Source organism: Saimiri boliviensis, chromosome 16, assembly GCF_048565385.1.
Source record: "Saimiri boliviensis isolate mSaiBol1 chromosome 16, mSaiBol1.pri, whole genome shotgun sequence".
NCBI classification, from domain to species: Eukaryota; Metazoa; Chordata; class Mammalia; order Primates; family Cebidae; genus Saimiri; species Saimiri boliviensis.
The window spans coordinates 53,113,387-53,136,839 of record NC_133464.1 but is presented as its reverse complement, the minus strand read 5'-3'; the positions used below and the strand labels follow the sequence as shown (position 1 = coordinate 53,136,839).

Here is a 23,453-nt window from a genome sequence, read left to right as displayed (position 1 = left end):
CTGGACTAAGCATCCAAGTTTATGACTTCCAAGTTCTACCTTCTACTTAGTAATAGATCACAATTTGGCAAAGTTTTCTGCCACTTTATAACAAGGGTTGTCTTACTGTCAGTGTCCAAAAACATTTCTGTTTGAGACCATTTCCATTTATAACCACATACATGTGTGTATATATATATATATATACACACACACACATATATATATGGTATGAATATATATACACATATATGTTTTATGAGTATATATATACATTTCCATTTGATACCATTTCCATTTATGACTATGTATATGTGTATATATATATATATATATACATACACACACATATGTATTTGATCATATACACGTGTATATATATATATATATATATATATATATATGGTCATAAATGGAAATGGTCTCAAATGGAAATGTGTATATATATACATATATTCATAAAAAGCTTTCTCTGTAGCTTTGTTTGTAATATATGACCAGATATATCTATATGGTCATAGTGAAAGTTTTCTCTAGCTTTCTTTTTGCTTCTTTCTGAGCCCCCAGCAGAATCAAGTTTAATGTCATTATTTCCTGTGATAGTATATTCAAAACAATGTAGGCTTTTTTTGTCAAGCACCTGAGAGCTCTTTTAGCTTCTAACCATGGCACAATTCTAAAGTCACTTCAACATTTTTAGATATTTTTTACAGCAGCACCTCACTTCACAGTACCAAAATTAGTAATGGTTTTCTAGGACTGCTGTAACAAAGTACTACAATCTCTGTGGCTAAAAATAACAGAAATTTATTATCTCATAGTTCTGGAGGCTAAAAGTCCAAAATCAAGGTATCAATAGGACCATGCTCTGTCTGATAGTTCTAGGAGAGGACCCTTCCTTGCCTCTGGTGATTGCCACCAATCTTAGACACACACATTTCAGTCTCTGTGTTGATGGTCCTGTGATATTCACCTTACGTTACTGTCTCTGTGTCTCTGTTTTCTCTTCTTACAAGGACACGAGTCTTTGGATTAAGGTCAGCTCTAATCCAGCATGACCTCATCTGAAGTAATTACATCTGCAAAGGCCCTATTTCCAAATAAGGTCATATTCTGATGTTCTTGGTTGACATACATTGGGCAGGGTAGGGTGGGGGCAGTATTCAATCAAGTACACAGCCTATAGCTGTTCTTTCTCCAACTTGGATGAGACCTACTTTTCTGATTTAAGGAGTCATGTAACTTATATGACTCTGCTTATATAATTTTTAAAATATATGAAATATTTTGAAAATATCTAAAATACATTAAATATTGACTATTGAGTTCGGAGTATTATCAAGTAAATGTAAAGTACCTTCTGCATAGTAAAACAGTCAATGGATATTAAAAAGCCTTATTGTTAGTAGGACTGAAAATCTAAGAGGGTCATGTTACATGCCAAAAAGACAAATGAGTTTGGTAACAAAGTAAGAATATCTGAAAGTTGTAGACTATGAACTTTTTTAAATATGTATTTGGCAAGAACTAGTGCTTTTTGAGAATTTCAAGCTGAGCATAACAAGGCAATTTATACATTATTCTTTTTTCCTAAACATTCAGTATATTCGGTATTCTCTTTACTGTGTTAAATATTCCAATAGTCATCATTTAAACATGTGCGTGAGGCAGACTTATTTTCAGGTGTTTCCATCTGTTGTGAGAGTATATTTTAAAAATAGGACAGAAACATATACAAATTAAACACAAAGCCAGGGGAAAAAGAAAAGAATGAAAGAAACATTCCCAGGGCAACAGTGAGAAAAAAAGCATTTGAGCTGCCTGTTATTAATTGCCCAACCTGTTTTACCTTGGAATCCTACATAATTATATTCCAGGGGAGGGGCAAACAACAGATGTTGAATAAAGGTTGAATCTCAGAAATTCAGACTATTTTAAAAATAAAGTTACCTGGCTCACCAAAAGGCATTTTTTTTTTTTTGGCAGGACTTTTAGGCAGCAATTGATTTCTCATATTCACAGTGCATTTCAATAACATTAAGGCAAAACAAAATGTTCTTTTTTTGTTTGTTTTACTCTAAGAAGTAAATATGCATGTGCATAACATATCTAAGTTAGAGGCCCATAAAAAGCACAACAAAAACAAAAGCTAAACTATACTACAGCATTTTCTTAATTTTGTATTACATACATGTTTCATGTCAGGTAAAAAAACAGAAGATGTTAGAAAAATAAATATATATTTCTCATTGCTAAAGTCAATACATTCTTAAAATAGGTGACTGAGTAAGGAATAAATTACAAATAGTCTCGTTTCAAGTTCTAGACATCATATATTGTATAACTAACATTAAGATGCAGTACACATTTTTATTCAAACCTTGGTAACTAGGGATATTATAGAATAGTTTGTGATTTTAATTTTGGTGTCCTGCTTGTTCACATCTTCTATCCACTATTTCAGAAAATTATTTTATTTAAGATAAATGGATGCATCATGATCATGAGTGTATTTTTTCCATTGGCCTAGGAATACATCTGGTTACTTTGCACTGTTTTCATCTCATCTACATTTAAATACCCCTGCAAAAGTAATTTTCTTCCAATAAGACTAAGTCTTATGAAGCTGAGGGAATACCAGTGACCATATTTTTTAGATATTGATCATTCTAAGGAATTTTAATATAAAAGTTAAAATCAGTAGAGAAGGATTCATAATTCAGTTGGCCCTTTTTCCTACTTGTTTTTTTCTATTTGTTAACTAAAAATATTTTATTTTTCAAGCATTCCCGACTTTGCTTTCCTTTGCTATCCTCACCCTACACACCATCACAAGTAGACTTCAGTCTGTTGATCTGCTTCCTCCAGGTGAGCAATTTCTTCATCTGCTAGCTTTCTTCTCTGTGATCCAAATTTTACTTGTTAGATGATAGCACTCATAAAACTATACATTTGCAAAACAGAACATGTGGACTTTAGTTTTTTAAAGGAAAATAGCACAGTAAGTGAATAATTTTCTTTATTGTTTCTGCATTAATGCTCTTAGCATTTCAGGAAAACTATTTAGTGTTAATGGTTGAAACAAGAATCTAGTCTTACACCTGGTTTTTCATATTTGTTATTCTTAAGTGAGTTTAAGTGTGCCAATTCTTAATTATTTTGTATTTTGAAAATTCTACCACTTATATTAATTTCACTTAGGAGATAGTGTAGAATAAACTGATAGAATGGAAAGTGGGCTGTACAGGAAAAAGGACTTGATTCTTTTCTTTGGCGTAAGTTGGGGTGATGCAAGCTGCTTCACTGTTACCACCTAAAGAACTGTGTTTCACCTGAGAAAGTGAGTTACCAAATTCCTCTTTCCTTTTGGACTCAATTGCACATAATATTAGCTAAGTGTTATTTTGTGAAATTATATTAAAGGCTTCTTTACACAATACTTTCAAAAACCTTTACGTAGCACCTCCATATAATTCCTAAAGGCAAGACAGAGCTAAAATTATATAAATTATAATGGCTAATGAAACTAAATATTTAAATCTGTGGAACTCCATGCTCTTGATGTGATTCAGATAATTTTGGAAAACACGTAAACAGGTGAAGTAACTGGAAAAATTAAGTAAAAACCAGGAAAAAGAATTTTTATCTCAGGTGAAATTTTAGCTCAACATATTATACTATTGTGTATCTGGATATTGTCCAAGTCTTTGAATCATTTGAATGCTTTCAGGAGATTTGACTGGTTTCTGAATAGTTTAATCTCTACATAAGAATAACACTTGCTATTGGAGAAAATGGTTATATCAGTTTGTTGCTGTGCTTGAAAAACATACATGTGTATTATAGGAATCTAAGAATCACAGTTTGTCTTGCTTTATTCATGCCAGAGAAAGATACAGAGTTGCTTTATTACTTGTATGGAAATGAATGGAAATTGGAGAAAAAATAGCTTTAAACAGACAAGGTTATAGTTGGGAAAGTTAAACCAGTCCTTCATTTGGGAGTCATAAGGTGAGAAGTTTGAAACACAAGTGTGTGTGTGCACGTGTGTGCACACACACACATATAAGGTGTGTATAACATCTTCCTTGTTACCTCTGAATAGATGTGATTCCACATTGATTAAAATTTAATCATTTGGAATAAGTTATATTTTTTTATTCAGCAAAAATTACATTCAAAGGTACCATTCATACCAATAAATCATTTTGTTTCAGAATGTAAATTCATATATATTATTTTATAAATATATTTTTGTCTTAATGTCACATCCATTTTCTGCTGAAGTGTATGTGAATGCTCACTGGTGCATACATGCACAGGGACATGCACGCCTGTGCATAACCATGGCCATTTACCAAGAAACATGGAGACAGTGTTGTGATTGATCACCAGAAAAACTGGAAGCTGTTGTTAGGTAAATTGTCTTATTTTATATGTCCACTACATGGTTCTTAGAGATTGTTGCCATTAGGCAAGGACCCTTCTATTCATTTCCATCTGTTTTAAGAACGTATTTTTTACAATCATGTGTATGAAGGGTGCATGCATAACTATATGTACACTTGCTTTATAGCTGTATTTCTTGGGTGATAATTATGTGACATATTTGAAGTTATTATTTTAAAACTTACATTTTCTCAGTTAAAGTATCAAGATAATCAGGATAGCAAAGTTTGCAAATATGTTCTATTAACATATATGCTACAGTAAAACTCTTCAATTTAGAATGCAATTATTGAGGCTTACAGAATGTAATTTTGCATATATATTTTTGATTATTATAAAATTAATATAATATAATCACATTGTATGTTATAAAATAATAATAATATATTTATTTTTGTTTAAATAGTCTCCCAAATACACAGTTCACATAGATATTATTTCTATGTTTTATAGGTAATAAATATACCAATTAGTTATGTATCTTAGGATGTACACTTTTTAATAAATTATTAATCTAATAATACATTATTTATATTGAGGATTCTATGCAAAATTATGTGCAGATAGATTTATTTTTAGTAATAAAACAACTATACTCAATAAGAAAAAAAGCCTAGATAGAAAGTTTCTTTTTACCAAGTACTGCTAACCTAACAATTTTTCCATTTTATAATATCAGGTAGGTTTCCTCTATGATCATAAATAATTTTATCATTTAAAGAATGGGTATTAAAATTAATATATTATTGGAAATTACTCAAATCAAATAGTTAAATTGTAGTTTACTTATGGGTAGATCTTGGATTTTAATACGGGGTAATTTTAACTCAAGTCAAAAACTCATCTGAACCTGAAAAATTAAGTCACCTACACATTCAAGGTTAGAGTGAAATTTACTTAAATTCAAGTTTTTTCTCCTTTGAGCAGAGACTTTGTGATCCCAATTATGTGTCCAATGGAAGTGTTCACATTCTCCAATTGATTTATTAACTGTATTTCTAAAGGAATGTTAGGGTCCAGTTAGAAGATTACTGCTATTTTCCTAATCATTATAAAGAAATTTGCTGTGAAAGCCAATCTAAAAATCTGACTGGCTAGAATTTAAATTTGTTTTCTCTTTAACAATGGAATTGACTAAAAAATTTATTTGGGCCAGATTATGGAGGTCTTAGAACATCAAATATTCATCATATATCCATTTTTGGTAATGAATATGAAAATTGTTTTTTTTTTTTTGTTTTTTTTTTTTTTTGAGACATAGTTTCACTCTTGTTACCCAGGCTGGAGTGCAATGACGCGATCTCGGCTCACCGCAACTTCTGCCTCCTGGGTTCAGGCAATTCTCCTGTCTCAGCCTCCTGAGTAGCTGGGATTACAGGCACGCGCCACCATGCCCAGCTAATTTTTTTGTATTTTTAGTAGAGACGGGGTTTCAGCATGTCGACCAGGATGGTCTCGATCTCTTGACCTTGTGATCCACCCGCCTCAGCCTCCCAAAGTGCTGGGATTACAGGCTTGAGCCACCGTGCCCGGCCCGAAAATTGTTAATTAGTTTCTTGAAAATATCTTTGGCAGCAACAACAAAAAAAATCACTTATTTCTAATATTGATTGCAAAGATTTTTACTAAGAAAAACTCAAATACAGCATGCCTGAATTAAGAAAGATTGTCTTAATTAGTTCTTTTGTGCTATCAATACGAATTCCTTTTTAGAGAAGATTCAGATTGCAAGTCTGAAAATAAAATAATTCCTTATATTTTTGTATTTATTTTCTTGTTAATGTTACCCTTGAGAAATGCACTTCACTCTTACCACTTATCTCGTCTTTGTTCTGGTTATGGCTGATTATCAAAGGAATCATAGAAAATACTCTCCAAGATAAGGAAGTATTTAAAACATCACTGTGGACACTTTTCTATCTCCATACTGCAGGATGCATGGTACCATTTGTTTTAAAAACACATTTTTATCTTCACTGTGATTCTAAAAGGCCCTCTCCAGTAGCTTTCTCCCCTCTCAGTTTGATTACATAGCAGGATAATCTAGAAAGCCACATCTCCTCTCTTTTAATATGTAAATTTCCTGACCTCTTTTTACCAATTTCTCCATTGCTTCAGTGTGTTTTAATGATTGCAAAACATTAAAGCTGTTACTAGAAAAATGGCTTGTCATTGCCAGTAAAATGTATTACAAGAAACATTTCTGTATATTTACTTTAGAACATGGATATTGAGTGCATTGATTTTACTTAAAGTTTTATTCTTGGGATGAACCAATCATACAGGATAAAACACATCAGCTTCCAATAAATTTATAGTACACTTACAGGTAATAAGAACAGAGTGGTTTTAGGGAGTTAATTCCAATAACAGCCTTTATTTGAAATGTCAGTAATTGTTCCTTTCCTACTCCTTATAGATATTTTTGACTATTTAAAATAATAGTAGCCATAATAGTCATGGTTTCAGCAGCTTAGGGGTAGGGGGTACATGTTTGAGTAAGATCAAATCCAAGTTGTTTAGGTCCAAATGCCTGTATTTTATTCAAAAGTTACCTTTAGAAACTATCATTTTAATAGTACTCTCAGAAAGATTCCATTTCATAGGTGACATTTGTGGTCAAAGTACCTATTTATTATTTCTCTGTGTTTGTGCATGGATGCACATGTACACATGTGTACAAGCACATTGAGGGCATTAGCCATAGTTTGTTTTTACATTTTTGTTATGTAAGTACTTTTTGCAGGAATCATTTATGGAGTAGTATAGTTTCATATATATTTCTCACTCATTTGAATCTTTTTTAAAAAAACTTTTGTATTACTTCTTTCTTCAAAAATATAATATTTTTGAAAATATGTGTCTGAGCAAGACACCCATCTGTTCTTCTGCACATGTCCATCTAACTTAAGTTAACAAAGAAAACTTTAGATCTATCCTGAGTAGAATTCTGTGAGTTTAATAAGTGGCTTTTGAAAACTAGAATGCCATTAAAGATATTACAATATTTAAAACATTCTTTAAAAATCTATCCTGTGGAACTCCCATATCCTATTGGCAGAGGCCGATTGCTAAATAATAAGCCAGAGAAGATTAACTGCATCTGAATTAACTGTGTTCTGAGAGTGCTGAAAATGACACCTGATTCTGTTTGCTTGTTTCTAGCAACTGGAAACAAGAGCTGCTAGAAACAAGATGAACAACAGGATTTAAACTAGTAAACAGATATACATCCCGATAGCAATCAGATAGCAGGCAGAGAAAAACACTAATAAGACTATCTTGCTTGCTTCTTACAACGAATTTGTTTTAATAGGCATGTTTTCATTGACCTACCTTACAGGATTATCACTTTACTAGGAGGATGTGTTGAATCTTAGATGTATTCATGCATGTCATCAAAAATGGTGTCATTATCAGAGATGGGGTTAGCTTACAGAGGCAATAAAATCACAAGGAAAACATCCTTTCTGAAAATGAAGAATAGCAGAATACTTAAACAGTCTTGGGTCTGAAATTCACAGTATTATTTAAGTGGCTAGATTTTTAAATTTGTCCTTGTAAACCAAACAGCTTTTGCTAACTACTGCATGTCAGAGCATAGGTTTCTCACTGCATATAAATCAGGTTCTTTTGGGATTTGCATTAACCATTTCAAGACGCTAAAATTACAAAGACTTATTAATTAATTCATATGTTGATGATAGCTTTTGGCTAAAGTGTAAGATACAGAGACAGCTCACTTAAAAGAGAAAACTGTCTCATTTGACACAGCAATGCAGTAGAAGAAAAAACAAAAGAGAAACCTAACAGAGAAGAAAAAAACCTATAGGTGCTGACGTGTAGTTTTCAGGATACTCACTGTTTTCCATAATTTAAAATTATAAAAAGGTGATTATTTAAATATAGACTTTGATTTCAATAACACTGTCACTGCTTTTAAAAATTTCCTAAGGGGAAATTATTCTGACCTCCATGTTTGAGTAGCATATATGTCAGGAAGGATTTATTTATCTCATAATTTGGAAAGGTATCCTCAATAATAAATAAAGAACTTTACATTTTCTATATAAACATTGTTTCTAACAGACATCTGATATTACTGTAAGTAATGTGTATCTCTCAGCAATAGACAGCTATTATGTACAACTTCATTTGGTTCTGAGATCACTCTGAAAATTGACATTTTAGGCTCACAAATGAATGGTACTGAAATGAGTAATTTTTAAAGTATATAGTTGTTCCCATTATAAGTTACCCATAGTATTTGACACCTTTCAATTTAATGCTCCTTTCCATCAATTAAAGCATTTTGTTCAAATTCAGAGTGTACATAGAGTGTGTCATATATTCAAGGAATGGAATGCTAAAGACTATACTGTAGTATCTTGATCTCAAGAGAATTTAGGGTCTCTATGTAAATAGATAAAAAAATAATAAGGAATGCTGAGTAATGTTGTAATATAATTCAATGGGAAAATTATTACATTATCTTCAAACAAAATATAAATGCTTATTTTTTAAAAATGGGAATTTTTAAAATTTACTGTTGTTTATATAGTGTATCAAAAACCTTTTCAAGGGTGTATCAGATTGGAAAAGTGTTCTGAAATTCAACATCCATCTTACGTATTGTTGTTCTCTTTGCTTTGTTGATATATTTTTTACCTCTCTTTTCAATACTAAAGAATCTCCTTTGTCCCAGACTCTCCATTTTCTGGTCTTCTAAAATAATTATCTAATATTTTAAATATTTTATCATATGAAAAGTTACAGTTGGTTAATGATAATAGAAAATTAGAGGAAGTGGGAAGAAATATAAAGTAGATGTAGGAAAAATTTTTCTAATTAAGAATTAAAGCCGGGCGCGGTGGCTCAAGCCTGTAATCCCAGCACTTTGGGAGGCCGAGGCAGGTGGATCACGAGGTCAAGAGATCGAGACCATCCTGGTCAGCACGGTGAAACCCCGTCTCTACTAAAGGTGCAAAAAATTAGCTGGGCATGGCGGCGCGTGCCTGTAATCCCAGCTACTCGGGAGGCTGAGGCAGGAGAATTGCCTGAACCCAGGAGGCGGAGGTTGCGGTGAGCCGAGATCGCGCCATTGCACTCCAGCCTGGGTAACAAGAGCGAAACTCCGTCTCAAAAAAAAAAAAAAAAAAAAAAAAAAGAATTAAAAAATGCAAAAGTGGTAACATAAAATATCAGTTTAAATGCACAGTATGACTTTCTTTAGAAGAAGCAGGATGAGATGAAAGCTGAAAGCTGAGTCTGGGGGCTGGAATGCCTATTCCAGTGAATCGTTCAGGTCTTGTTGTGTCTGTTGGAGATACTATGGTTGAGCCAAAAACTCTAGGTATCTGTTTTTAGAAATAATGCTGATTTGGATTCTATTTGCCCTATAACTCATCCCAGTTCTGTAGTTCATAAATGGTGTCTGATATCTTTCCAACCAAGCACCGAAATAATTCAAGAATCTTTGAGACACATGATACGCTGCTCAAATACTTATACTAGTGCTCCATTACCTGCTGCATTAAATTTCGTCTTTTATTTAGAACGTTTCCATTCTTTTTTCAGATCCTAGCAAATTTTCTCTACATTATTATGTCAAGTGTTGGCATTGCAGCCTAAGTCCTTTGACCTATAAAGTTGATCTCTTACTGCCCTGTGAAGCGCTCATTCCTATGTGAGGAGTGTTTCTTTCCTTAATCCTTTACCCGGAGCGCCCTCTCTCTGCTCTCCACTCTGTTGAAACCCTGATCAGCCTTTGAATCACAGCTCAGACACCACCTCTTGCATAACATCTTTCACAATATTACAACCTACGCTTTTCTCTGTATTTCTGCTACTTGACATTCATATGACATAGTTCAAAATGTAATTGATCATAAATTATTTCCCATATGGTGGTTTCACATCCACTTTTTACTTTCCAGTCAAAGTTTAAACTCATCAGTAAAGAGATTTAGTCTTACAGACTTCAGAATTTTAAAAGTAGATAGACCTAGGTTTATTTACCTCTACCCAACAAAACATTCATTCAACAACATTCTATCCAAGATACCCCTCCTTGAAAACTTTCAATTCCTAGGCATGGGGAGGGGGAGGTGTCTACTGCATTCTTACCTTATACATTATTGCATGTAACTTCTTTACAGTAACTGCTGAACTACACACATCTAATGCTCCCAGAAAATGGGAGCTGTGCTTACGCTGGTGGGGACTTTGAATTGTATTGTTTTTCCTTGAAACGCGCTGTCAGTGTACTTTTCTCAAAGTGAATATAAACCTTCTTCTAGTGGTATAGTATTAACCTAGAGCCAGTTCTCTTCAGGGTACCTGTTAGGAAAAAGCTGGTCCCATTTAGCTGTGCCTTCACTTCCAAGCACCTGCTGCTGCCCCAGGTGATGGTTGTCCCTACAGAAGGGAATTCGGGGAAGGAGCAGATTCAATTTTCAATGTTAATCTCAAAGAGGCATGCCATGGGACACGAATTATATTTGTGCCATAAATTTCCAAGGCATGGTTTTGATTCTTATTGCTATGTAGTCCTAGTGCTTCTGTATCTGTATTGCATTTATTCTCTATTGCATTTATTCATTAATATAAATTTCATTTCAATTTGTCTTAAGTTCTCTTCACCTCAGAGCACTATCTATGTGTGGTCAATATATACGCCAGAAGATTCTACTCTGGTAAACATTTTACTATGTCCAAAGGGTCACAAACACTTAAAACCATCCCTGAAGGTGTGCAGGTGCATTGAATAGTAAGTGCAAATGCTCCAAGCAGCTCCAAATACCCAGCTGTGATTGGATTCACTTGCTTATGATATAGGACAGTGATTTCTGGTGTCTGTATGCAGCCATGGCAATACATTCAGAAGCACTGTGTGATGCAGGTGCATGCTAGAGGATTGGTACTTCAAAGCTGCCATGGTTTAACTATTTGATAGCATTATAATAACTTCCTCTTCAAAATGTGCTCTCTGCTATCAAAAGCAGATAGAATGGCACTTCACAACTAAAGTAAAATCTGGAAGCCAGATAAGCAGTGCATGGTCCTCAAAATGCATACATTTTATTCTCATAGTATTTGTATTATTTGAGCTATATTTTAAATTTCTAATTCTTTATAGGGCTGATTATTTTTAAAAAATGGTTTTAGTTCCTGGGGTCCTATGTCTAATTTTTTCTTATTATATCACTGCCAACATGCTAACAGGCAACCTCATGAAATAAGGGTATCATAACAAGATATATTTTCCCCCTTATATTTAAAAAAATCAAAGCAGCAAAAAGACATTCTATATCTGTGTATCTGTATATTAGCTACTTAAGAAACAACATGTATCCCTGTGCTTAGTGAGACACATGGGAAATAAAATATTAAAGAAGAATAGTTTAGCTAAGCAAGCGATGGATTCTTCTCATTAACATTTTTTCTTATCCAACCCTGTTCTCAGCATAAAGGATAAAACAAGCTTATTAAAAATCGTGTTAAAATAAAACTTGGAAGTAGAGAAAATTATCTGTGAAGATTTGTAATATTAGAATACCAGTTTTTAAAAATCTGACACAGGAAAAAATTATTTGGAGACAACTTACTTTTCCAAAACTGTCTCTAGAAATAATATTGAAAGTGAAATTTTTACTCCTTTCAGTCAGATAGTGAGATCAGAATATTTATTTTTAACTAATATACAAGTAAATGGGACATAGAAGTCATAAGTGTAAAGAATAATATGTATGAATATAGACTGTTATCATTTATACAGAATGACTTTCCCCACCATTATAACAAGTGTAAAGGTTTTATAGGATAGGAAAAGGAAGTAAGTGAATAATAGTCAACATAGCCAAAAAAAGAAAGAACTGTTTATGTCAGAGAAGTGTCAGTTCACAGGATGTTGTAAGTTATGCCAACTCACTGGAAGAAAAATCCATTTTATTAGAGGTTTGTTGGACTATTTTCTGATGAGATTTCTATTTTAGCATTGATGTTTTTCTCTATGTTAGTATATATTGGGATAAATTATAATCTGTTTTGACCATAGGGAAGTGTGTGCACATGCATTTGTGTGTAATTGTGTATGTGCTAAAGAAAGAAAAAGACCATAAAATCAAGTTGTTGTCATAGCATGAAACCTCTTAACAGAAAACTATTACTGCACATGAACCGCCTGCCAAAGGTCTTGGCTAGGCTTGGTTTGCAGATAGATAAGGAATTTGTGATGGGTACTTAGCTTTCTGTAGAATTAATCTACGGAACACTTGTGCAGACCATAAATAGAGACGGGTACTTGCTCTCTGATTTTTCAGACAGCTAATTAGGTATTATAAAAGCTTACATTGGGGAAAGAAGGTAAATTAGAAACAAACAACAACAACAAAAAAACAGTGGGAACAAATAAAAACTGGACTTCTATTTATAGAGTTGTCTACTTAGAAACAACTCTAATTTTAAGATGCTGTTAGAAACAATACCAACTACCACAGTAATAGAAGAGCACTATTTTATTTAAATTTGTTTACAAAGCAGAAATAAGATCATTTTGTTGACAGTCATAAAGCACAGATAACTCTCAGAAATGTCTTTTTCCCCTGGCTACAATTTGAACCTTCTTTATTGACGCCATGATCTATAGATTTTGGCTTTTAAATGTCTATAATGCAGACATTTATCTCATCATTATAGAAAAGTAAATCAGAGGCAAATACTGGATGCATATAGGAAACTCCAGTGCTGGAAACTATATGCCTGTTTTCAGTTGTACAAATATGTGAATTCCCAAGGCACCAACTGAGTCTGAAACTCAGGAGAGGAAATCCTTTTATGTTCTCTAAAATTTCCCTAAGTGGTCACAAATTACTTTTGTAGTGCTTTGAAGACAGAAAAAATAAGTTTAAAATTCTTATTTGTGACAAATTTCTGCCTGAGAGCAAGACAGAATAGAATAAAGAGGTAGATTCTCTCCAAAGTGAGACTTTTTTTGGCTGGTTCCTAAGCATGTTTCCTTTGCATTGGACACCACAAAACCAGAACCCACAAGAATTTTTCCCTGACTTTTCCAAAATAACTGTGTTCAACTGAGGCCCACTTAGTCTTGGTTAATCTTTGTCAATTTTAATAACATTTTTGTTTCAACTTACCATCTCATACATGACCATTTTTTGCATTATTGAACTAGCTATGCACTTCTGTGATATAGTGACATTACAAAATCAAAACACATTTTAAAATTAAATTATGTAACATTTGTGGGAGACTATTAAAACCCAACAATTTAAAAGCAGATAATTTGGTGTTTTATCTAAGTATTTTTTCCTCATATAGATATAATTTAGAATAATTTCACAATAGCTTAATTCCTCTGAAGGTATATTTTGTCACAAAATGATTGCTGGCCTGATATCCTTAAGATTAAGCTATTAAACTGCTTAGTGTATGTTAAAAAAGAGAAAGATAGAGAGCTTTCAGATATTATCAGCCAATATGAATATGCAGATTTCGGGTAACTTTATGTCCAAATCCATTTTAATTACATGAAATTCTAAAATCAGAGACTGTTAACGTGTTCATCTAATCACAGGTTTTGCACCCAGGCTTGCGGTAAAGGAAAGATTAAAATGTTGCTTATTGGTGCTTTGAGTCTGAAAGTTTTATCTATATCTATATCTGTATCTATATCTATATATACATGTGTATGTGTGTGTGTGTCTGTGTACATTAATATATATATATTCTTTGTTAATACATATATAAAAATTGTTATTTTATTTACAACAATAAAATATTGTCTTATTTCTGTTATTCCTTATATTGTGAATATAGAGCTTTCTGTGATTCACCTGCATTTCTCTTATGGTAATTGCTAATAGTTAATGATCAGAAATGCATTTGGTTATAAAATTAACCTTTTTAATTTTATGAATGAATTTTTAGACTGTGTCTTGGAGAAAGCTAAGTTTTATAACAAACATAAAAATAGAGGTTTATATACAATATGAATATGTGTCCATGAGTGTGTGTTTGGTTTACGGTGCAGCTAAACTGTAAATACAATAGTCTTTTGAGTTACTCTTTGTTTTGCAAAAATGTCATATAAATTAAGAGACATAATTGAACTAATTAAGGTTACTGCATTTAGACACTTCCCTTTGAGGCTTGCATAAACGTCAGATGCAAGAACAGTATAGAAAGTGATTCCTAATACTAAACAAGTGTTAAAGTTATTTGATTGTCATATATTTCAGGGAATCATGCTTTTAAAAGATATATAACTATATCTATATCTATAACTATATCATTTATAACTATAAACACTATAGTTTACAGTGTCTAATATAGGCAGAACTGCCCAGAGTCCCATCTGGTGGACTTTAGAATTGTCTTCTTTCTGCAATATAAACATGCATATCTGTTAGTATCTCTGATCTGCATACTATTTAGATTATCCTATGTTTCTTGGCAAGGGATGCAGTCTGTGAAGGGGTGAACATGTTATATTGAGGAAAGTAGGAAAATAAAAGTAAATAATCTCTTGGTAATCCCAGATTGAATCTGAAGGAAAAAGTGAATATTGGGTCAACTGTTTTTGTTTTGATTTCTTCTGTCCGGGGTTTCTGGACTTGTTTTCTGGTCTAAATATTGAATCTATGCAAATGGTGACTATCTAAATAATTTGCTTTTTTTCATTTCTATAGCTTGTAATTCAACATATCTATTCCAGAATCCATTCCTTTTAAAGTACAGTGAGCAGTTTGATCATCTACCTTAGAACTGTAGGGCTTAAGTAAATACTCCTCAATGTTATTTTTCACTATACACACGTAACTTATTGAGAGCATTTAAAAATGTACAAGAGAAGGGAGACGTGGCAGAAATACTGCTAATATAAATTTTCTTGCCTTAAACAAACCCTGTCTTTGTGGCAGCCTTCCCTTCTTCTCCCTCGACACTCCACTCCCCCTTCATCTCCCCCTAGCCCTTGTCTCCCTCTCATCCTCCTTTCCCTCCTTCCCTTCACTTTGTTTTGCTTCTTTCCTTTCATCTTTCTTTCTTTTTTTATTTGTCTATTTTTTTTGTCCAACCAGCCATTCAGTGTATATTATCTATGTCTCTTTTTCTGGTATTTACCTATTCATCTATTTATGTTTCTTCAGAAATGATTCCCCTCTTTCATGAATTCCAACTTGCCCCTTGACAGTTATAGTTCACTGCAAGGCAAGCTACAGTTTCTGCTATTTGTACAAAAGTGTCCATTCAATATTCTTCACTGTCTGTGAACTGCTGCCATCAAAATTACAGTCTAATCACAAGGTGAACAGCTTGTAATGTATCATAATCAATACTCAAAATTTGCTCCCCACGATGTGACATAAAGGAGTCAAGTAAAAAGCTGCAGGTTTTCAGCTGTGACAAGCAAACAATCATTTTATGTTGCTGGTTTCAAATTTAAGGTCGATTTTCACTTTCATATGTATGCATTATTCTTCCTTTCTCTCTCTCTCTCTTAAATTCATATTGAATTTATTCAATATTAGCTATCCAAATAGCTGCAATGAAAGGCCAGTCAATATGAAACAAAAAACTACATTAGCATAGTTCAAAGACAGTGTATGAGTTATAATGGAATTTAAAAAAATGATGCTAGAAGATACAAAGGTATTACTGAGTGAAGTAGATTGTGGTTTTCTACTTTTCCTTCTTTGCGAAAGACAAAATTTGCTGAAAGTTATCTATTTGTCAAAATGATATTGTTTTTTCTAACATTTACTTGCAGATATACATAGAGATAATATTTATGATTCCCATTTAGAGTAGGTAAAGGAAACAAATGCCTGATATCTGATATTGAACATTTCCTTTTGCTTTTCTATTTATTTATTTAGAGATAGGATTTAACTCTGTCACTTAGGCTGGAGTGCAATGGCATGATTACGGCTTACTGCACCCTTGACCTCCTGGGCTCAAGCCATCTTCCTTCCTCAGCCTTCTGAGTAGCTGAGACTACAAGCATGCACCACCTCACCTGGCTAATTTGAATTTTTTATTTTTGTAGAGGGGTGTCTTGCTATGTTGCCCAGGCTGGTCTCAAACTCTTGGGCTCAAGCAATCCTCCTGCTTCAGACTCCCAAAGTGGTGGGATTATAGGCACAAACCACCATGTCCGGGCAATATTGAATTTTTCTGATGCCCCCTTTTAAAAGCTTTCAGCCCTAATTTAAATACATAGATAGAGCCTTCCAACAAAAATTTAATTCCTCGTTTCTGCAGCTCTTTATGTCTGTCTAGCAGTCTTTCAATTTGTAGGAAGGCTTTGGGTCTATGGATGCACTGTGAGGCTAGTTTTCAGCATTCTTTTCTGCACAATAAATTTAACAGTGATTATTAAATCAGTTGTAATAAATTTTTCTTTTAAAAAAGGACCAATTGAAATAGAAGAAAGATACTTAAATACTTTTATGATGTTTCACAGATGTGAATAAATCACATAGTATCTTTGTTCTGTCAAAATATCATTTCAATTTCTTCCTACAAAATTTGTCTCTTCCTACACAATTTTTTTCCCACAAAATTTTATCTTATTTAAAATAAAATAAGGAAATTATTTTATCTTAAGATCTTTAGAGATAAAACAGGTTGTGGGCTTTTTAATGTAAAGAATTGTTTACACGTTTTAAATAAAAATTCAGGTTTCATATATAACTTTGAGAAGTAATATACAAATTTATCAATGCTATTACATTTGCTACTATTTTAAATATCTTTTATGTGGACTTCTTTTTCTTGCACAGGACACTCTAAATTTGTAGGGATCATCTAGCACCAATTAAATGGCAATCCCAAGGGCTCCTAAAAGTGTAGGGACTACTATTCCTATGACATAAAGGTATATTGTAAATATCCTCTCCAAAAAGTCTCTGATTTCAAAACAGTCATTCATTAACCACAAGGGGAACAACCACTTATAGAAGAAAGGGACAACTGGGAGGATGTGGCTCAATGTTATATAATGCTAAAAATACTAGGGTCAATGGAAGTATACAGCTGTTCTATAATGAAGGAATTTTTTTCTCATATTCTATGTTCAGCATCTGTGAAACAGAGATCATTGAAAGAATGCTTTATTTAGATTCTCCACTGGCAATGGAAAAAAGTAAAAATTCCCACAGAAAGTATTATTATTTAAAATGGGAAATCATGATTTGTCATTCATTCTGAACTATATCTGTTGAGTAAATGCATTTTCACCTACTTACACCCAAAACAAAAAGCTGAACAGAAAACTGATTACATGATCCATACGCCTATCTAATAAAATAAGGATGTGCACTTTTTGACAAGCTTATTCATAATACATTCTGATAAAAAATTCCATTTGCCACTCTCAGTAGGAAAAGTAAGCATTTAAAGGAAACCTTTTATTTCATGACTGTCATCCAAATAACAATTACAAGTAAAATAGTGATAAAACATTTTTTAAAGAGCAGCTTAGAACTTGTTATAGAAGTTTGCAATCCAGTTTTTGCCCTGTTATTTGATTTGAAAAATTAATCCTGATAATCTTTTTTGAAGTTCACTGTTTCTAAGATGAATTATACAGAACAAAGACTAACTGATGTCCCAGGAGTTTAGTTTACAGTGATGTTCTATTCTACTGAGAATGATTCTCCAATGGCCACCTCTTACTTCTTCCCAGGCTATGGGAATCGGTTAATATCTAGAGAATAGATTTAAATTAAACCATTGTCTCAACAAGTAGGTTTATGCAACCGTCCTGAAATGTTTTAATTATTGTTTTTTCCTTTTTAATTAAGAGACCAGAGGTCAAGCAAGCCCATTAAGAGCTGATCACAGCCTCTGTAGAAATGTAAAGAAAACCCTAATGATTGGATTTGCTGTTTTCTCTTTTGTTTTGCAGAACCGGAAGAGTGTGTTAATTGCACAGATGAATGCCGAGTGCTTGGTCATTCTGACAGGTGTTGGATGCCACAGTTCCCTGCAGCCAATCAGGCTGAAAATGCAGATTACCGCACAAATCTCTTTGTACCTACAGTTGAAGCTAATGTTGAGACTGAGACTTACGAAACTGTGAATCCCACTGGGAAAAAGACTTTTTGTACATTTGGAAAAGACAAGCGAGAGCACACTATTCTCATTGCCAACGTTAAACCTTATTTAAAAGCCAAACGTGCCCTGAGCCCTCTTCTCCAAGAGGTCCCCTCAGCATCGAGCAGCCCAACCAAGGCATGCATCGAGCCTTGCACCTCAACAAAAGGCTCCCTGGATGGTTGTGAAGCAAAACCAGGAGCCCTCGCTGAAGCAAGCAGTCAGTACTTGCCCACTGACAGTCAGTATCTGTCACCCAGTAAGCAACCAAGAGACCCTCCTTTCATGGCTTCCGATCAGATGGCAAGGGTCTTTGCAGATGTGCATTCCAGAGCCAGCCGGGATTCCAGTGAGATGGGTGCTGTTCTTGAGCAGCTTGACCACCCCAACAGGGATCTGGGCAGAGAGTCCGTGGATGCAGAGGAAGTTGTGAGAGAAATAGATAAGCTTTTGCAAGACTGCCGGGGAAATGACCCAGTGGCTGTGAGAAAGTGAAGAAAAAAAAAAAAGGCATTGGCATTTTCTTCTCTCTTCTGTTGATTTAAAAATGATCCCTCCTGGTGATAACCCATTTTACAGGGATGAAGAAAGACCAATGCTGCTTTAAGGCTTTTAGTGAACATCTGAAGTGCCCACAGTATGTTCTTTCCACTGCTGTTTCTTTTTCAGAGATAACAATGGTTTTGTTTTGACCAAACTTATATTAGGACAGAATTACTGATGCTTAAAGAGAAAAGAATGAAAAAGAGAAGAAAAAGGAGAAAAGAAAAAGGAGGATGAGGAGAAGAATTACCTTTTGACAATCTGTTAGGAAGGTATGCAGTGTGAGAACTGAAGTTTTTCTGATCACTCTCAGACTGTCCTCCGTGATTTATGCTGACTTAACTGTTTACCGAAAAACCCCGTACAAAGCAGGGTCATAATTTGTGATCTGTGGTGGATTTCTAGCAGTCATCACAGGCTTCTACTCAAAGTCCTGAAAAGACCTTGCAGTAGTCCAAGCTACACCAAACATTAACACATATTTGTGGTAAACATTTCTGTATAAAGTTACCTGACACACATATAAACACAAAGAACATTCCATATCATTAGTCAAAAACAAAACAAAAACAACAAAAAAAAAAATCTTTGGTCATTTGTAAGACACCTCATGTCGTATAAAAGTTAAATGTAAAAAGATATAGTCCATTTTGTCCTGCACACACGTAGACTAATTCACGTCATTAAAGGAGAAGAAATTTTAAAGATTTAAAATGCCTATTTAGCATTTTAGTGTCCAACAAATATTTAAATAATGATGAGTATGTTTTAAATTTGACATAGAAAAGTTCTTAAAAATAGTTACCATTGAGTGGTAAGATTCAGATAAAATTAACTTGATTAATATGTTTTATTCATTTGTGGACACTAAAATAGCTCAGGAAAGTGAAATTGTCTTAGACATACACAAATCACATGACCATTTAAATGTGCAAATGTAAGAAGATTCAATGTGTTTACATCAAATGACATATTTTTATTGATTTATTGCAGATTCAGTGCATATGAGCCAAATTGTTGAGTGTATAAGAGCTATATTGTGTATTTTATTAAATTAATATATAGTTGTGTTGCAAAAATATTTGGGCTTATATTGTAAATGGCAAGTGTTGCCTCAGTAGCTGTCGAACTCTATGAGTTTTGTTTTTTCCTGCTTCCTTTTCCCCATGGAGTGTGGGAAGCAGTGCCTCAGAGCAAAGTCTCTTGTTTAATGTATAGTCTACCAAGTACTACAGTACATAATCTGTTCAAAATGTGTTTGAGTGAGCTGATGGAGCTAACTGAAAGGTCAAAAAAAAATACATCCATCAGTCATGGTTATGTGCAAGTCCTTGTAGAAGCTTTTATTAAAGTCATGCTAAATCACAAGAATTAACATTTGTACCAATACCTGACACTTCTTCATGTTTTTTCAATAACATACAGCTTCTGCCTATGTAGATATTAAACCATCAGTTGGTCCTCAAAAGTATTTTAAGTGGTTCAGATGTGTGTTCCCATTATATTTCAAAAACATGAAAAATGCTTTAATGCATGTATGTACCAGCAGTGGTTACTTGCATTGTGTAGTGTTTTTCAAGAGGTCTGGGTCTTAACAAAACGTTTTCCTTTATCTCAGTGCTCTTCTGCCTCTTTTTGTTGGTGTCCTTTGAGAACAATACACCTTCTATTCCTTCGTTGGGTTACACCTTTTCTTGTGACATTTAGCGAGTTTCAAACTTACTTCCATGTGAGGCTAAGAAACCTCAAATTTCAGGAATTTGGAAAAACAAAATTAGCACTTGCAGAAGTAGCAGCAGATGGGAAAATGCCTTGATTGACATTTTCTTTCAGCATTTAAAAATTTTGGCATTTTACAACTTCATGACAAACAGTTTTGTGCCCATACCTTAGAAAATGTGGTGCTGAGTTAAATAAAGGCTGTTTGAGCACTGGAGCAGAAAAATGCATTATTTGCAAACTGGTGGAGAATTTTGTGCCTTCTCTTCTGGCCACCAAGCCAGTGTAGAAACAGCATAAATGTCATAAAAATTCTTATATTTAAAACAAAAACAAAAGCAAAAACAAACATTGAATTAAATTAAGTTTTGTAATTTTAAACTTTAAAAAATTCTACTGAAAATATTTCTGTCAAATGCCATCAATATTTTAGACTGTACCTCGTTTGCAAACTGCTTTGAGAGGGAAGAGTGGACAACTCCCATCAGCCTTATTCTCTTGAGAACTATATTTTGGTTCCTAGTAACAGCCTTTTCAAAGCTCTACTCTTGGTTTTTATTACTCATAAATGTTTAAATTAGAAAAGAAGGGATCTTGTACATGTGAAACCTAACTGACTCTCTATATTTTGGACAATTTATGTATCTGAAATGTGTTGTCTCTGTTATTTGATGTTATTTTTGCCAGAAGACTACAGGTTGATTTAGCTTGATAGCTGAAATTTGATGGAAAACTGATTTCCATTTAGTCTTATCAAGTGTTGCCTCTCTCTTACTAGACAGATAACCATTTAGTAAAATCTAAAGCAGTATGTAAATGAAATCAGCAAAGAGGGTAGGGTTTATTTTTTAAACATTCTTAACGCTAAGTAACCAGTTGTTCGATTTATTACATGTGTCTGAGGACATGAAAACATCATAAGATTTTAAGAATTGGTTGTGCCAATATGTGAGGGGTTTACCTTTAGGCTCTCTGTCACCAGTGATTTACAATTGTTAGCTGTTTAACACATTATCTGTATTTAGTAGTGATTATTTATTTACAAGTGGGTGGCAATTCAGCAGTCAGGACTCTAAACTTTTATAGTTGAATTGAGGAAATCTCGCTTTTATTCATTTAGCTGGCAACTGCCTTTATCACAGACCTCTGGTGCTTGGCTTTCAAGGAAGCCTGTGAGATGCCAAAATCACACCTTTAGGGAGCAACTTGCTCTAATAGGTGATGCATGAGCAAACAGTGAGATTTGAAGGGGTTTTAGCATAATTTAGAATGTGAAAAAAAATCAATTCACATCTTTCAAGTACTAACCCCTCAAAAAAAAATCTCACACATACAAAATATGTGATGTGATCACTTTGCCTTTTAGGTCCTTAAGTAACTGAAGTTAAGCACAGAAAAAAAAATCACTTCATGGAAATTTCAGTAAGAAACCCAAACTTCTAAAAATTGCTTACAGATGAACTAAAAATAAAAAATCAGTAACAAAATAACCTTTTCATCGAAGTTAAAAGTAGTGAGAATCTTGTTAGGTATACCTATACCAAGTAAATATTAAAGAGACATCATGCAATTTCAAAGAATTCTTTCATGTTATTTCTTAACCTGACATTCCTAACTTTATCACAGGAATAAACAAAGATTGGCTCGCTACTCCATAGGTTAATTGAATTCCTGGTTGAGAAACTAACTTGTTTTGTTTTCCAAAATTAGATGAAATCTTGTAAAACATGACTTCCCTTGAAAGGATGTAGACACTGCTCAATTTAAAATATGGCACCATAAAAAAGTCGTGTAGTAATAGAGCACATGCTTTTTTAGAACCAGGTTAAAAGCTGCGTGTTATCTAATAGAGTAGAAGTTACTGAGGTCAACAAATAGACAGGTCTGGCATAACATATGCCCAGTCATAATTGTCTAATTATATTCCCTTGACAAGAGACAGCATTTATCAGAGCATTAATTCAAATGAGAGTTTTGGCTATCAAGATGTGTTGATTCGAAATATAATTGAATGAGACCTGATTAAAGTCTGACTTTCCTGGCCCCAGTGTTTTGCAGGTTGGCTATTTCCATTATCAGCCCCATCGCTCCATAAGGTTCTTAGCTGCACCAAGTGCTTGGTGAACAAGGACAACAACAAAAGCAGCATACATTGTTTGGATTTATCTCAACGCTATTGTTTAATGGCTGTGTTTAATGTGACCTATCTGGAAAATGAGGATTCCGAATAAAAAGCTATTACTAATAGTGGTGTTGCCTTCCCTTGAATTCATTAACACAGAAGGGATGTGTTACACACTGCATACCACAGGGACCCTGATCATAATTATTTTGGAAAAGCAAATGGTGGCATCACAACTCATTTTGCTAGTTATCTGTTTGCCAGTAAAATAAGACTTTGAAAAAAATTATTAATATCACTAGTTTCTCAATAGAAATGGATTAACAATCTTTCAGATAGCTTAGATAAAATGGCTAGTTAAATAATTACCAAGGGGTCATAGCCTAATTACATTTGTGGTTTTTAATATTTACAATTGACATAAAGATAATTTGGCATAAGATCCCAGAGGATTTCATAAAAGTAAGTTTATAAGCGCTGTCATAATCTTATATGACTTATGAAAGCACATAGAACATTCCTCCTT

At 33.5% G+C, this 23,453-nt stretch overlaps 1 protein-coding gene across 4 annotated transcripts in view; it reads left to right on the top strand.

The window, feature by feature from the left end:
- PCDH17 (protocadherin 17) overlaps nt 1-23,055 on the top strand; it is a 98,860-nt gene extending 75,805 nt beyond the window's left edge. For 3 of the 4 annotated variants that reach the window (XM_074387644.1, XM_074387645.1, XM_074387643.1), the window contains 2 exons: nt 2,764-2,847; nt 18,356-20,175. In XM_074387644.1, coding sequence (XP_074243745.1) covers nt 2,764-2,847; nt 18,356-19,038 — 767 coding nt within the window. In that variant the 3' untranslated portion in view covers nt 19,039-20,175. Of the gene's footprint in view, nt 1-2,763; nt 2,848-18,355 lie in introns of all 4 variants that reach the window. The other variant, XM_003927192.4, reaches the window with a different exon arrangement.
- Nucleotides 23,056-23,453: the final 398 nt, after the last annotated feature.